The sequence below is a fragment of the Panthera onca genome, chromosome D2 (assembly GCF_046562875.1).
Source record: "Panthera onca isolate mPanOnc1 chromosome D2, mPanOnc1 haplotype 2, whole genome shotgun sequence".
Lineage (NCBI taxonomy): Eukaryota > Metazoa > Chordata > Mammalia > Carnivora > Felidae > Panthera > Panthera onca.
In genome coordinates this window covers 6,068,547-6,085,716 of record NC_138349.1, presented here as the reverse complement: position 1 = coordinate 6,085,716, position 17,170 = coordinate 6,068,547, and the positions used below count along the sequence as shown (strand labels likewise).

General features: G+C 50.3%; 1 protein-coding gene and 1 long non-coding RNA gene across 3 annotated transcripts in view; both read right to left on the bottom strand.

The window, feature by feature from the left end:
* The window catches only part of CD2H10orf90 (chromosome D2 C10orf90 homolog), a 270,251-nt gene that overhangs the window by 20,167 nt on the left and 232,914 nt on the right, over nt 1-17,170 (bottom strand). Inside the window, 3 exon segments of the mRNA XM_060641211.3 lie at nt 68-252; nt 3,279-3,530; nt 3,533-3,568. Of these exon segments, the coding sequence (XP_060497194.2) occupies nt 68-252; nt 3,279-3,530; nt 3,533-3,568 (473 nt within the window).
* The window catches only part of LOC132684765 (uncharacterized), a 29,870-nt gene continuing 17,964 nt past the window's right edge, over nt 5,265-17,170 (bottom strand). For both annotated transcript variants that reach the window (XR_009612784.3, XR_009612783.3), the window contains one exon: nt 5,265-5,336. This is a non-coding gene — a long non-coding RNA (uncharacterized LOC132684765). The remainder of the gene's footprint in view (nt 5,337-17,170) is intronic.

Genomic DNA, 17,170 nt, shown 5'->3' with positions numbered 1-17,170 from the left:
CCACGCACTCCCTAGGGAAAGGTCTGCCCTTGGTGGGGATCAAGCCGGGGTGCACAGAAGGCCTTACCTGCAAGGTCAAGGAACCTGCAGGTGTTTGCTGATACTCAGAACAGTCTTCTGACAGGTCAGGGGTCTCTGGTTGCTCGGGGGGCGCTGGCTCGGGGGGTGTTGGCTCGGGGGGCGCTGGCTCAGGCTCCTCCCTCTTCCTGCACTCCTTTATTTTTACAACCAAGTCGCAGCACTTGTAATCTCCTGGGAGAGAAGAGTGAGAATTCCATTTAGAGGGGCAGCAGGATTTTTGCCTGGCTTCTCGGTACCATTAGACACAGAAGACAATTTCGAGAAGAGAGACACCAGTAGGTCACTAATGGGCCTCGTGAAGCTGACGAGATCGTGCCTCCCTGGACGCCCCCAGCCGCCCTGGTCACAGGGAGGAAGGTCTCTAGGCAGCCAGACTTCACGACCGGTTAATTACCCCATGGAGGTAGTCCCCTGGCTTCCAGGGTTCAAAACGCCTTTGTTCCTAAGAAAAAGAAACTTTTCCACTCTGTGCTTCACATTAAGTGTGTACAATTATCACAGCTCAGTCGTTTGGGGGCAGCGTATTAATTTATCTTCTGTTTGCTACACTAATGATGTAAGACGGAAAAGCGGTATTCAATTATTTATCCCTCCCCCTTCATTTGCCAGGGACTACCACTGGCTTCCCATTTATAATTGGAATTATCTCTCTCTCAGTGCTGGATCTGGCCGCCTCCTCCGGCCCTTTCGACATCCCCCCTGTGGAAGAGGTCAGGGGAGGCCTTGATTCACAGGGCGGCCTCTGGCGTGGGGAAGGAGGGATTAACGTATGTTCACCGAGCGCTCACCGACCAAGGCCGCCGCCAGGGACACAACGCCCCTTCAGTCCCGTGCTAGGCCGCGCTTCCTGTGTGAGCTCCCCCACCCCCGCCACACTGTCCCCATACACAGCCTCCCCCCCCCAGACCTCCCCAATTCTGAAGCTCTGCAGCGTCTTACTCGCTCCTCACCCGCACCCCCTCCTACGGCCACAGAGCCCCTTTGATTCTGCACCCAGTGACCTCCGACCTCCAGGCTGAGCCCCAAGCCTTTACGAAGGCCTCCTCTTCCCAAGGCAGGTTCCATCCCCCCAACTCTTGTGTTCCCGCAGCAAGAACATACTTCACACACGGGGGGCAGCACGGGTGGCGGGGTGGGGTCATGACAGCATGTTTTAACCCCACGAGCCTCTGACTTCCTCAAGGGCTGGACCGGGTCGTCTTCACCCTGGATCTCTCCCCGGGAGCAGCCCAGGTGCCCAGGAGGAGCTGGTTCTGTTGGGAGGGGAGAGGCAGCCATGGGGAGGCTCCCCGTGGCCACAGGAGGCATCTCCATGGGCCCTGGAATCTCTCATCGGAAGCCCCTGTGGCGTCCACCGTTCACGCCTGGATCCTCTCTGGCCTGGACCCGCTGTCCTGCCTCTACTCGAAATCCACCCGTTTCCTAAAACCCGCACGTCCTGCGGGCAGATCAGACTTCGGTAGCTGGCTCCTGGCGGGCGTTCCACTTGCAACGATTGCCTTTGATTCTCGACCAACAACACACTACTTAGCGGCCCTCAAGTCGTTCTCTCTCTTGCTCTTTCTGGAGGATTTCCTTGTTGCAGCCCCCTTCCTGCTTTAGGCCTCGCCGACCAGCCTGGATACCCACCCCACCCCGTGGGAGGTAATTATGCCTTCCAGCACGCCGTTCCCATTTCTGGCTGTGAACTTCCTTCTGGCTCACCCCGTCCACAGGGAAGCCACAGGGCCTCACACCCGTCCCCACCTGCACCCCACCCACCGGAGCCAGCAACCCGGGGGTGGGCTGGGCAGGCCCATCTTTCTTCCAGAGAGCTCACCAGAGCGTTCTGTCCACTGTATCTTGAAAACCTTCTCCTCCCCAGGGACAGTCTCTGCTCCTCCCCGGTAGGGCCTCAGCGGCCCCAGCCTGGCCCTCTCCCTTCTGCCCCCCACCCACTGTCCAGGAGAGGGTCTCCTTCAGAGCAAATCTAATTAGATCTCTGCCCCTTCAAGGGCTTGGCCCCGCCCTCAGATCACACTCCCTGGGTGGGCTTTGAGGACTTTCCAACTTGGGACTCACACTCGGCCCCTCCCCCCTCCCCTGTACTCCGGGCCCCTGGACCCCAAATCGACCATGCTCTTTCCGGCAATCCTTGGCTTGTATGTGACTTGCCGTCAGTCTGCAATGCTCTTTACCCTTAAGTCTGATCTGTAAGCCTCTAATCAGCTTTCACGCCCCTGCTCAGAATCATCTTCCTTGAGGAAGAGGGCTCTGTCCAGGCCCTCCCGGGGGCACCTGTGCCCACCTGCAGCTCCCTGGAAGTTCTGCCACACATAGGTCTCCAGCACTGGACTGACGGTGCTGGGAGGGCAGGGAGCACCGAGCACAGTGACTGGCACACAGTAGGTGCTTTAATAGATGCTTCTTTAATGTATTAATGAAGAGCTAGGGATTAACTTGGCTCCCAAGCGATATTATTTTCTACCAATTACAAAACCCATTTTAACCTTCATATCCCAAAGCGATATAACCCAGTGGGTTTCCTTCCGTCCTCCTCCATAGCTGTTCTGGAAAATCTCTAGTGATAGGAAATCTAAATTTTCCCACTGAAAACCGGGCACCACAGATCTCTTTTCTATTCTATTCTATCCTTATACTCTTTTATATTTCAGTGCTCACGGCCGCATGCATAGGGGTCAGCCGCTTGGCCTTTAGAGAAGGGATGGCCTGGTTGGGATTCTAGGTTCCCTCATCTTCGTGAGGCTCACATTGGGAGTTGCCTGGCCTCGTGCTTGTTGGGTGCCGGGCACATGGGGGGCCCGCACCCCTCAGACATCATCCTTGTTAGTCAGTCACGGGGGACCACAGGCAGCCTGGGGGACCTCAGAGCAGCCACATCAGCATCTCAACCCTTCCTTAGCTAAGCCTGGGAGGCTGCCCCACACCCGGGAGTGGCTCTCCTCCTTACTGACCTCACTCACGCACAGTAGGGCTGGAATGCCTGACCCACACGGGGCTGTCTTCTCCATGCTTAGGAGGGAGAACGCACCCACCACAGAAACCTGCTGGTTCTGCTTGTTCTCAACTCACATAGTGGAGAAGGGACAGCTTTGTACAGTGAGCTCGCATGAGCCAAGGCTCAGGAAGACGTCATACCATTTTCCGTATGCATATCAAGGAGGCATCGTCTCAACCCTGCCTCCCTTGCTCCTTACCTTTGGGGAACTCTCTTTCTACCTGAACACCATTGTCTTCCTGTGGAGAGGTGCGTACATCTTGTAAGGGGCAAAAAAACCCAGGAAAAAGGATTCTGGATTTCAGGACGCTTTGCTGTTGACTCTCTGAGGGCTCAGAGAAGTTGCTAGATTGACAGGTGTTGCTTAGAGAGCTACACCCCTCGGGAAGGAAATCTTTAACCAGCTTCTGTGCTACCGGGGGAGCAGACAAGGTTGTACGTGCTTCTCCTGTTGCTTCTTGCTGCTTCCAGAAAATACTTTTGTTTCTACTAAAAATAAAATGAGAGCTGTGTTCAAAACATCTGATGAGGGGCACCTGGGTAGCTCAGTCGGTCGAGCTTCTGACTCTTGATCTGAGGTCATGATCTCACGGTTTGTGGGATCGAGCCCCACATCGGGCTCTATGCTAACAGCCCGAAGCCTGCTTGGGATTCTCTCTCCCTCTCTCTCTGCCCCTCCCCCACTTGCATGCGCACGTGCTCTCTCTCTCTCTCTCTCTTAAAATAAATGAATAAACTTAAAAAAAAAATTTAAAAACCCACATCTGACAAGTGCACATCAAATGTATTGGCTTCTGCACACCTTCCTCTTCTGGAGACAGGGACATAGGCTGCAGCACTGCCTCGGGAGCCCCGGAGCCGCCGGTGGCCAAACGTGCGTGTGCTTTTGTGGGCACCTAGCGCGTGACCACCATTCCGGGTAGAACTTCCCCCCAACTCATTGAAGAGCTCAAGCATATACACCAGCCTCACGCATTTGGTCTAAAGAGACTGCTCGCTAGTGCCCTTCAAAACTCAAATGTCTTTCTCCACAACAGGCACAAGAGTGGGTGTCAGTCCCCTGACTGTGGGGCCAGAGCACCTGGGTCCAAATCCTACCTGTCCTCCGGATAAGGTATGTGGCCCCATCTATAAAATCGAGGTAATGCTATCATAAGGTATAACACTAACTATGATTTCATCTGTTTTCATAGTAAGTTCATCTATGTATATTATGAACCACACATTTATACAATTTACATAATTTTTATATAATATATTAATTAAAATTGAAATTAATTACAATTAAATAAAATTCATTAAAATTCATTAAAATGGAGGTAATACAAAGAAATCATGATCCATGTAAGGTGTTTAGTGCCAAGCCTGATTACAGCCAGCACTTAACAAATGGCAGCTCCCATTATGACTACAGAAACACTTATGTAGGTTGTGTACTACGGCAGGGACACAGGTAGGAGGTAATTGATGAGGTCACAGGGATACTTCTAATAAGGCAGCGGATGGAAAATGTGTACCACATGGTGCTTGCTGCCACACCGTAACTCCAAAAGTCTGGAAATCACCTCATGCCCCTCAACAGGGGACCGCTGAATCCCCGTGCATCCAGCCTTCGTAGCAAGGGAAGAGAACAGGGTAAAGGCTCTTGTCTAGATGTGGAATGGTCTCAGAGATACACAATCAAGTGAACGAAGCAGAATGCAGGACGGGGCATCAGGCTGCCGCTCGTAAGAGCGTACATACTCAGGACATCCCTGGAAGGACCCAGAAGGTGCGGGAAACTTTGGGAGAAGGCAGTGCAGGACCAGGAACAGCGAGTGGGGGGAGAGACTTTCTTTCCACCGTTTGCCTGGTTTGTACTCTCGGTTTTTAGTTTATGTCTTTGCTTTTGGAATACCCTATACATTTTTCAAAGGTATTCATCTCACATAAGGCAATGACTCTTCCGTCAGGCACCAGCTCCTTGCTATGTGAATGCCGCCCAAGGGGCAGGGCCCCACCTGGGCGAGGGGGCCCCTGCTGCCAGTAACATGTGTCCAAACCTCCTTGTGTACCAGGGAGAAAAAAAAAAAAGTCCTAGAAACCACTGGAGTAATAAGGACTCTTAGAAGGTTCTAGCAATATTTTCTCCAATGTCATACACAAAAAGGAAATAAGGCCATGACTACCTGGAACTGATTAGAACGGGGACCTCTCTTAAAATAGCTCAGTTGTCTGTAATTCGTTCCAGCCCCTCGGTCCCCGAGTCCTGGTGTCCCTGGCAACGAGAAGAGGTTGAGCGTGGTGATGCGGTGTAGGGCGGCGGGAAGAACACAGGGCACAGAGGGTCCCCTGTGTGTGCTCCCTGGCTCTGGCATCTGAGGCAAGCGAATCAACGGGGGATGAGGCCGGTTTTCCGTGTTCTCACAAACAAACGGAAGGAAGTGAAGCACCCTCCTGGGTCCCAGCACATTGGACGTATTAAGAAAATGGCAGTTATCGTCGGTCCTGTCGTTTGGAGAAGACATATGGCCTCCTCTGGCAAAGGTTGGGCTTTTTGTAATTTGTGCAGAAAGTATCTTTCTGAATGTTGCCCATTCTGTTTAAGTATGAAATGTCATAAGCAAAGAGTCTCAAAATAGTTACTCCTTTCCACATTGCTTCCTTTCATGAGAAGCTCTCCTAAAGAACCAAGAACTAAATCAACGCTCAGCAGTGTGCTTCCCAATCTGTTCCTTGCATTCTGGCGTCTGGCTCTTTACGGGGGAATAACCTACCTACCCACCTATCAGTTACCTGTCTGTCTGGCTTAATGTAAATTCTTTTTATTTGTGTTTGAGAGACGGAGTGTGAATGGGGGCGGGGCAGAGAGAGAGGGAGACACAGAATCCGAAGCAGGCGCCAGGCTCCGAGCTGTCAGCACAGAGTCTGATGTGGGGCTCGAACCCACGAGGCTTGAGATCGTGACCTGAGCCAAAGTCAGACACTTAACAGACTGAGCCCCCCAGTCGCCGCTAATGTAAATTCTTATGTGAACCATTCTGTGCAAGTCAGGTGGTCCACTTGTGACCTGGAAGAGTTAACGCGACTCCCAGAAAATAGAATGTAGTTGGTTTACTGGAGAAGAGAAAACTACGCAGCCAAAGAAGGACCCTCCTGACAACTTATTGATCAGATCTCTTTTTGTGGATTCTGAAAAGTACCATCAATCAGCAGCCATGAAATTGTCCTCCGGTGGGCCTTCACAAAGCAAGGAAGCACACGCCGTCTTTTTTCTGTCTTATGCCCTGAATGTGGGTTGGACTGAGAGCTCTCGATTCACGCCCCAAATTTTAAACTCTATCATCCCAGTGACGACCCACGCACTGCAGACTCTGCCTGTCTGAAGAGTTTTAAGAGAAGCATGAAGAAAGCAGCAGCCTCTGACAGGCATTTCTATTTCTTGGACCCAAACTCAAAGCCTCCTTCCTGAGCCTGAATTTGGAAGAGCTGGGGTATTGCAGGTTCCCTTGAAATAGTAACGTTCCCTCTGTTCCCTTCCCTAAAATGCATTAGCCTGTGGGTTGATCTTCTATAGCTCAAGTATCCCACAAACTCAGCTATCCGGAACCGTGCCATGCTCTAGGAGGTGAACGGAAAGTAACCAAAGATCCCACCCAGCAGTCACCAAGTCTTGCCTAGGATTTGTCCACCCGTGTCAGTATCCATAAACAATACATCTCCAATACCAATAGCAAGCTCAAGGCCGGCTGTTTTCAGGTTGTCATAGCACCTGTTACTCAAAAGCTTCCAGGAACAGAGAGATCAGCAGGCTGGCTTGGCCACAGCTTCCCCGAGAGCTAATGGGGCAGGATTCTGGGGAAGACAGAGCTAAGCCACGAATGAGGACGGAAGACAAGGGGCTGACCGCAGCCTGGGCAGTAGGCAGGGCTGGCCGACAGGGAGAGGGCCAGGGGAGTGAGCTGCTCTGGACTTTGTTTCTGCCCGCCCCCTGTGTCACTGTGGGCCTCAGGGGGAGTTACAGCAGGATGCCTCTCGGATGTGGGCTCTGAGCTGACCCAAGCACAGGGCAGGCAGGGGAGCGGGGGAGCCTCACAGACACACACAGCGTCACGGCCAACCGAGAGACGTGAGTCTGGGCCACGGTAAGGGTGCCACCCGCCCCTGCAGGTACACTAGCCCATCCTTAGTACAAAATGAAGAAAAGGTGTCCCTTCCCCAAGGCACTTTACCTCCACTGTGCAGAAAATATCACAATGAAGCAATTTGATAGAACAAGACACTCCACTGGTTCTTTCCAAATATTTAGGCAGTACATACTCTTTTATGCTCTTAGATGAGGCCCCATTGAGCCACTGGCCCCCTGTTGCATATAATCCTGTGACAACTGGGCTCATGACAGAAGCTAGAAAGTGGACAGTGGTTGCTGAGGAGAAGAACCAGTATAGCAGCCAGATTCTATCAGTGAATTGCAAAGGAAGAGTGAAAAGACACGAAAACACACACATGAACCAGGGAAGATAGCTGTCCAGGGATACTGCAGAGCCCAAGGCTGGTAAGTCACACACACAATACGATTTAGAGTCCTTCATCTCCAAATTAGTTTAGATTTTGTCTGAGGTGTTTTGGGGTGGCAGGTGGAACCCAGATCCCAGCAAGGTCCTCTTGAAGGGTTACCTCTGCACCCATTTCTGCCTTCTTCAAACAGACTGACCCCGCCAATTAACCAAGGAGACATTTCCGGACAAAGCCGGCTTCCCTGAATCCGAGGCATGCCTTTCCTCCCCTGTTGCGACGTTCCTGGGGGTGATATTTCTCCCCTCAAAAGTTGGACAATATTACAAATGACTCGGTCCTAGAAATGGAGTAACTGAAGCTCGTGTGGATGTTTCTGGGTCACTGACATAAATATGAGTCTCTAAACTCAATGGCCGGGCGGGCCTGAGGGTCTCGTCAAGGACAATGTCATTTGCACTGTAGCCTGGGCCGCCCTCCCCCATCACCACCTTTTCAGAGCCCTTATGTCTGCATTTTAGGTACAGTGAACCGAGCTCACCTTCCTGCCTCACCTGGGGGCTCTCCTCCGGCAAACCCGTGAGGCCACATCTCACTCGAAATCAAAGAAGTGAGCTCAACAGGTCTGTGCGTCAATCAACTGGAAAGCCACCCTGAGTGGCACCGTGGGGTCCATCTCAGACTCTCCTCACTTCAAGGTAGGACACTGCTGTCCCCAGTGTTGGCACAGGGACCCAGGGGGCTGCTGCTGAGGGGACCGACAAGGCATCCTCTGCATTGACGCATGCTAATTTTGGGACACAGAGACTGTTACAGAGAGAGGGAGGCAGTCCCACAGGCACCCAATGGCACACAACTTCTCCAGCGAGTGCTTTGTTCCTTTCACGGGAGAGAGGAAACCTCCCCCTACGTCCAAATACAATGCACAGAAGGGGAAATGAATGAAAGTCAAGTCACTTGCTGGCCCACAGAGACACTACCAAGGGAGAAAATAAAGAACGTTCTGCAATGAGCAAGGCTGGTGGATATTTTCTCGTTTTTACGGGTCAAGGCCTCACCTTTTGGCTGCAGGTTCAAGTGGCCATGGGTCTCTAGGTGGTACCCCGCATCCCACCCAATCCAGACTCGGGTTTCAAAATCAGCGAATAATTGTTTCCGCAAATTTCTGGTAAGTTTCTGTGGGGAGCCCTTGCAGCCCAGGAAGGAAGTCAGGAGGGGGAGGGGGAGGGCAGCAAATGCGATAAACAGCTCCCCCAGCGAGGGTGGGGGTGGAGACAGTCCACACCGCAGGAGCCCAGCCAGCGCTGCTGCCTTGGGGAAGAGAAAAGGGAAGGAAAAGGAGAGCCCAGGAGAACAGACAGCAACCTAAGACTCAGAGGGCAAGGGTGAAGGGTGTCCTGAGACAGCTGGGCCAGAGGAAACACACGACGAGGAACGAGCCCTTTCCTTTGCCGGAAATGAGACTTCCTGCCAAGGCCAGCCCTTCCTAGACAGTCAACAGTCCCCTCTGCTGTACGCATCAAACTTCAGAACCCTGTCTCTCCCCAAAGAAGTAGACAGAACGGGGCAGAGGGCCGCAACGGAGAAATGCAACTGACTCCTAAGCCGGAGGCAACAGCTCCCAACTATGACAAGAGCCTTCCCTTTTTGGAACATCCGCACACAGAGGGGGAGGGGAGAGGTGCTGTTACCTTACGATGTCCATATGATGTCAGAACAAAATATGCCCGCGCAGGCATCTCTGAAGACCTCTGTATTCAGAGAACAAGGGGAAAACACAGTATATTCATTACGATTGTCCTAAGGTCAAGTTTCAAAATACCACGTGGGGAACTGTGCAGGCAACTCTCACCTACAGTGAAGGCTCAGATAATCGCTGCAGAGAGAAATGACTGATAGCCCCCCTCTCCCAGAGACTAGCTAGAAAGGACAGCGGATAAATAGAACTGTTTTTCCAATTCTGTCATAATCCTAGAGGTCTTAAGGCTGATGACCAAAAGTCTGTCAGTACCTACAAAAAGTATCTGGAAGGCAGAAAGAAAACAGACATGTGCACACACACGTGTCTGCACACACGTAACGTGTCTGTTATCTGTAACACACAGGTAACACATCGCAAGTGATGACCAAGAGACACAAGTCCCGGGTGATGATTCGACCACACCTTTCTACCCTACGCTCAGGAAAGACAGCCCCAGGTTATTGGATTGTCCTTACTCCTTTATCCCAAAGCATGACTCTGGTTCCTGAAACACAGGTCAAGCACATTTTAAGCTTTTTCTTAAAACTTGATGCTAAAGTTCCCCAAAGCAACCGTCTGGGAAGATAATTTTCTCACCAAGGCACATTTCCTTTAAACAAGACTTTTGCCAATTTACAAAAGCAACAAATGATCCAATTTGAAATATAGGAAAGCATATAAAAAATGAAAGTCACTGACAAGCTGTCACTCAAAAATGTTCACAGTGATTTTCTCTGGGAAGTGTGGCACATTTCTAGGGGAGAAATACACTTTTCCCTTTATTTCTTTCGTTTCTATTATGGATCTCACTTATAACCAGACAGGGATCACCCACTGCTACATAAAAGTACAGGTTCATTCACACAGTATTGTCTGGGGGTGCGTATGGCTGTCGATGCCCACTCTTTCTGTTTCGCTTGTTAATTCTGGCAGCCTTTCATCTCACTTCCTTCTCTCGCTTTTCTCAGGGGCTCTGACAATTACCAAGCAGGTAATGCTGCGTGTTAAAAAATTGATTAGAAAAAAAAAATCTGGCTGATCTGCCAGGTGCCAAAGGGAACCGCAGAGGAGAATCTCAGCCAAGGCTCCTGCAGAGAAAATGCCTGCTGGGCGTGTGTGCGCTTGCGTGGGTGGGCACACGTGTGCGCGTGCGCGGCGGGGCTGGGGGCTTCTAGGTCAGAGTCTCACCGCATCACCTTCATCTGAGTCTCGAGTACTCCAGAGAGGAGAAAGCAAGGTTTGTTTACAGTCTTTCCTGCTCTCCAGGAAAACGCCCGACCTCTTTCTCTTCAACAACCCTTCACTGAGCACCTGCTACATGCCAGGCACTGTTACAGGGCACTTGGGATGCGGCAGGGAAAACAACCAAATTCCTGCCCTCATGCCAAGGACCATCCGTGTCAGCCCCCCTCCTATAACCAATGACCGTCACCGTCCTCTTCCATAACCAGTGACATCACGTCCATCATAGCCCATCACTTCTGTAACCAACGACCGTCACCCTCCTCTTCCATAACCAGTGACATCACGTCCATCATAGCCCATCACTTCTGTAACCAACGACCGTCACCCTCCTCTTCCATAACCAGTGACATCACGTCCACTGCAGCCACCCCTGTTACAACCACATTCCAAACCTGGAACGTATCTGCACCCAGAGTGCCCTGCTCTCTGACTGCATCCACTAACTCTCCCAGCTCACGGAGCACTGCTCCCTCCACGCCTTTTATTCTTCGTTACCGAGACCTCAAGTCCCCACCATCTCTGTGGCAGACATGGCTGGCTTCCTACCCAATCTCCATTTGGGTCTTTCTTCTTAGAGAACCCTCATTTTGTTCTACATGGCAGTGAGCCCAGCGAACACCACGATTTTGGTGTCATAGGCTACTGCTCTGGCCAGTGAGATACAAGCCGAACTCCTTTGTGAGAACTCCTGTAAGGTCTCAAGAGGGGATGCTCAGCTGGCATTTACTGGGGATGTGGATGTGATGCCTGGAGCCCTGGCAACTATCCTGTGAGCGTAATAATGAGGGTCAGAGCTGAAAGAAGGTAGAGCAGAGAACCAGAGGCCTGGGCTCCCGATGACATGGTCAGCCTGCCAGACCTGCCCCAGACTGCCCACCTCTGGACTTCCTTTACCACAAAAATAAACCGTTACACTTTAAGCCACAGCTTTACGGACATCTAATTCCTCAAAGCTACACATGAGTCCCAAATGATACCACCCCCATCTCTCAAGTATGGGTCTGGAGTGGCTGGTGGCACGCACATGAGCCACGTGGAAGTCTTGCTAAAACCCAGAATCTGGGGCCCGGCTCCAGGGTTTCCAACCCACCAAGCGCAGAAATGTGCATTTCTGAGTTCGCAGGTCATACTCAGGCGGCTCCCCCACGAACCACACTTTGAGAGCAACCAGATTAGGTTATACGGAAGTGAAACAAAAAAACACAAAAATTCGTATGGCTCAGCACCTTGCTGCTGAAAATGTGGTCAAGGAACTCCATCACTGCTGACACAGAAGCTCCCACCCTGCCTCTAAATCTACTGAATCAGCATCTGCATTTGAATCGATTCTCAGGTGGGTGCAGCACAGTCACAAGCCGAGGGCCAGCCCCGCGGGCTCAGCCCATCGCTGTCCTCTGGAAGGCTGGGGGACACCTCACCTTGACATCTGCTTCATGGCCACCGAGGCTGGGAGAAAGGAGGGTGGGCAGTCTGCCCTGGCCCATCAGGAATTCTACTCACAAGCCCTCGGATCACTCAGATTTTTAGCCAAAGCATAACGTCCAAGTGGAGGGGCACGTGGTCCTGCCACATGCCCATAAGAACAAGAATGTGAGAGGGGTGCCTGGGTGGCTCCGTCAGTCGGGCTTCCGACTTCGGCTCAGGTCATGATCTCGCGGTTTGTGAGTTCCAACCCCGTGTCAGGCTCTGTTCTGACGGCTCAGAGCCTGGAGCCTGTTTCAGATTCTGTGTCTCCCTCTCTCTCTGCCCCTCCCCTGCTCATGCTCTGTCTCTCTCCGTCTCAAAAATAAATAAAACATTAAAAAAAAAAAAGAAAAAAGAACAAGAATGTGAAAGCACAGTCTTAAAAGACTCCCACAGTCAGCCTCCTGGTTTCCCGGCCTTTCCTACCCACCTTCAACTATTCTCAGACCAGGGACTAAGGACATTTTAAAAGGCACAAGTACAGACGTAACCACCAGGACAAAGATATAAACCTTCTTAAATACTCCCCAAATATTATAAACAAAAGAGCCAAGAGTGTATCTGAGAAAGAAATACAGCAAATATAACAAAATGCAAATTACAAGATTAGGAAATTATGACGGAGATCCCATCAAACATCAGTCATATCAATAAATGCAGAAGGGTTCAACTCCTCTATTAAAGGGAAAAGACTTCCAACACAAAGACTTGAAAAATGGGAACTTTAGCAATGCCCAACAGAAGCACATGTGAACTCAACCTGCGGCCTAGAAATCCCCCCACTAGGAAACCGCTCTAGGGGGCTCATGAGACGGGTGTGCAGACTTCTCCTGTGTCGTTGACCCATTCGCTCTTGTCTGATCGCGGCAAGCAGCCCAGGGCAGGCGGGACAGATCTCAGGGAATAACGGCCCTGCCGTGGTAAGGACAGAGACATCGCTTGGATTCGCATTTGGGCGGACCATGGGCAGATGCCCCGAACAACCAGATCCGACGCGAGCGCTGAGCTGAGGGTGCGATCACCTGTTCTGAGAAGCCCAAACAGACGAACAGTGCACGAGTTCTATATGTGGCAGCTGGGTGACAGAGCCCCCAGCAGGGTCTTCTAGCGAATGAACGTGGTCAAAGTGCTGTGGGAAAAAAGACACTGAAAGCCAAAGGCAGCAACACTCAAAACATCTCTAATGATACTAACACTTCTAGGCAGATCAGGGGGTGGTGGGGGGATGCCAGTGAGTGAGTAATCTGGCCTCAGCCCCTGGCCAGTCCATACACAGGCCGATCTCAACAATCCTACGTTGAAAAATAATTTTTTTATAACATTTATTTATGTTTGAGAGACTGAGAGAGACGGAGCACAAGTGGGGGAGGCGGAGAGAGAGGAGACACAGAATCCGAAGCGGGCTCCAGGCTCCGAGCTGTCAGCACAGAGCCCGAAGCGGGGCTTGAACCCACCAACCGTGAGATGATGACCTGAGCCAGAGTCAGATGCTCAACCGACTGAGCCACCCAGGCGCCCCACGATTCTACGCTTTAGAGCCCCCCGTCACAGCTTCCATACTTTGATGCCTAATGCTGGCAAGCAGAAGACACACATGACCTCCACAATGTGAGGCTGCCATCGGCATTCGCAGAACGGTCCATTCTTGTTTGGACTTGCTGTTTTCTGGCCATAATCTGAATACGTACCACATTTTCCCCTTCTTTACGAAAAGGCGTAGAAAAGGAACCTGCTTAGGACTCATTTAATACAACGATCACGAATATGGACGCCATCAGGTCCTGGAAGCAGCAAATCTTTAACCCTCACTCTGTGGTCACTGGACTAAAGCCAGAAACGGATTGATTTCGCGCTGAGTTGTAAAGGAAATAAACACAATTGAAGTGCCAGTTTGAAGCGCTCCATATATATGATGAAGGACCGGGACAAAAGTGTGGGATCCAGCTAGAGGTCTGCCTGCAGAATCCCCTTCCTCGAGATGCTTTCCAGTTTCTAGACAACTGGCACAGGAACTCTCGGGACACCGGCTGTAAGGAATCCCTGCTTTGCTGCTCCGTGGGGTTGGGGCCAGGAAGGAGCCAGGCTTGCGTGATACACGACACCTCCGCTCCCTGCCTCTCCCTGTCAGTCCTGTCCCTCCCTCCAACCCCAGTCAGACACTCGTTTCCATTACAAGGTCTGGAAACATCATTTGGGGAAGATATAAATACCTCCAAGGATTCCATGTCAGGAAAGGAAGTGAATTCCAAGATTGCAGGATTCCCGTGGAAAAGGCTCTGGGTTCTACTTCTCAGTGCTGGAGGCACTTCCTTGCCTGGCTGACATCATTTTTCTGGTTTTCTCAGACACTCTGTACAAACCTCAATCATGTCAAACCAAGCTCAGTTGGAAACACATGGTCCCACATGCATCTTCTTCTAAGAATGCTGTGCCCTTTGAAGAACTATTTTTGAAAATCAGAATTGGAGAGACTCCCCAGGGCCTCTGAAGAGAAGCACATGGCACCCGAAAATAGTAACGAAGGATAAATCAAGCAACACAGAAAGCCTGAATCAGAGCTGGCCAGACCGCAGTCGATGCGCAGAGAGGGAGACCCTGATGGCGGCTGGCTTTCTCTGCCTTCCTCTCCCGGGTTCAAGGCTGACGCACTTCACTTTCGGTCCCAGTTCCCTCCCGAATGGCCACCATCGCCCAATGAAATAAACAGGTGGTGTCACACCAGACAAATGCTCTGTTTTCCCATTCCTCCCATTTAATGTGGATTTCCTGAGTTATTTATTTCTTGACTCAGAGAGTAATTCATAAGAAACAAAACACAGTTAGCTTATGGGCTTGCCCCAAGAGATCACTTAGGTACAGAAAAATGGAAATATGTTTAACTGTTTCTCAAAGGCTACAGTGAGTATTGGCAGCTAGTAAAAACACATCTTCTTTATGCCCAAAAAGGGGAGGGATTTTTTTTTTTTTTTTTTTTGGTAAAAAATAAACTTAGCGTTGCCTTATTAAAAATTGTCATTTTGGAGCAATCTAGGCAAAATCGCTAAAAATATGCATGCTCTTCTGAGCAATGTCTGACATACGAGCCTGGAGAAAGCAGAGAGACCCCACGGAGTTTCATTCTTTCGGTCTCATGTTGGTGAGGAGAGAAAAATAACTTCCTTCTGACCATTTCAAATGTTCAGCTAATACGGCTGGGCATTGATTGTTTCATATAAACTTGCACTGTTGGCAGTGAATTATACTGAATTTGAGTGGGATGCACGCTTTTTTTTCCCCCCATACCACCTCCTTCCCCTCTCTTTTTGGTCAGGATATTCAACTTATTTTTTATTTCAAAATATGAAGGGAGGAAAAAAAAAGATGCACCGATTGGTTCTTGTTGGACTTTTAAACTTCTAAGCATGCAACCAGGCTTTCCAAAGCTTCTCATAGGAAGGGAAGTCTCATTTCCCACGGGTTCCATGCAGTTCCTACAGGTTCTGAGCTATCTTTGCTTCGCATCCTGATGCCTTTCGAGGAAATCTTTTGGGTCACGCTTTAAAGTAACTAGTAGCCTTTAAAAAGTGAGTCTTCAGGGCGCCTGGGTAGCTCAGTTTGTTGAGCGTCTGACTTAGGTTCAGGTCATGATCTCGCAGTTCGTGGGTTCGAGCCCCGCATTGGGCTCTGTGCTGACAGCTTGCTCAGAGCCTGGAGGCTGCTTCCGATTCTGTGTCTCCCTGTTTCTCTGCCCCTCTGCCACTCAAGCTCTGTCTCTCTCTCTCTCTCTCTCTCTCTCTCTCAAAGATAAATAAACATCAAAAAAATGATAAAAATTAGAAAATAAAAATAAATTATTTTTAAATAAAAATTTAAAAAATCGTTTTCTAAAATGGTCCTTGTTAACATCTTACCTGTTAGCAGTAGGGGAAGCAGGGTGAGCTGTGCAAGGAAACTCTAGTCTATCTGTACCGTTCCTGTAAGTCCAAAGTTAGCTTCAACTTAAAATGCTTTCAAAAATGGTCATTTGTGATAGGTTGAAAAACCCTCCAGAGCCGCAGTTTTTCATAGAGTTTAAAGTCATTTCTCACTCCCTCTGTAATGTGACTCCCTATCTATTTGTTGATGTACCAGAAGCGGCAGAAGTGTGTTTGTAAAATCCTGTTCTGTATTTATTAAAACATCCTGATGTGTCTCAGCACAGTTTACAGTTGCCAGCGATCTGTTGGTGAGCGGAGACGAGACATCAGCTACTGAGAATCCCCCAAAGGTCAGCTCTGTTAACAGGGTAACGGCACGGTCCCTCAGAGAGAGCATGGCATAAACTCTCCCAGGATGGCCAAGTTGGCAGCATGACATCATTTCAGAGAAACAGAAGGCATTTGGAATACAAATGACAGGAACAGGGGTGCCTGGGTGGCTTAGTTGGTTAAGTGTCCAACTTCAGCTCAAGTCACGATCTCACGGCTCATGAGTTTGAGCCCCACATCGGGCTCTATGCTGACAGCTCAGCCTGTTCCGGATTCTGTGTCTCCCTCTCTCTCTGCCCCTCCCCTACTTGTGCTCTGTCTCTCAAAAATAAATAAATGTAAAAAAGAATTTTTTTTAATATCAACAAATGACAGGAATAATACGGACCATACACCAAAGATCTGTGATCTATTCCAGCTTGGTTTTGCCTCCCATCAACTGGGTGAATATGCAACAGATCACCCAGCCCTTCTGGCCTCAGGTCGCTCATCTATACAATGGGATAATAACCATCCTGCACCATGAGGAGGAAATGGGGCAGTGTGCAAACTCTAAGAGAACAGTGCACTGTGCAAGGGTGAGCTTTGGTTACGGTGTGCCCAGCCCTAAGGTGGCCCATGTCTAAGGCACAAACTTAGCAATGACATGGATGCACTTTGTCCTTTATCTCAAATCTAGGGGGGGAAATATACACCCATGAAGACAGAGAGAGGCAGGAAGACAGCTCAATCTTTGACCCGTGTCCCACCCTCTTGCCCAGACTGCTATTTCCTGCCCATTGTGCCAAATTCACTAGAAGGCAGCCAGCGAAGGTCAATGTGCATTATGTTTTGTGGTCACTCTATATGGTGGGATAAGAGTTGACCTTGGGTGGGGCAAACTCAGCCATTTTCTTGGGCCTGGAGGGGCTCTGGAGGAAG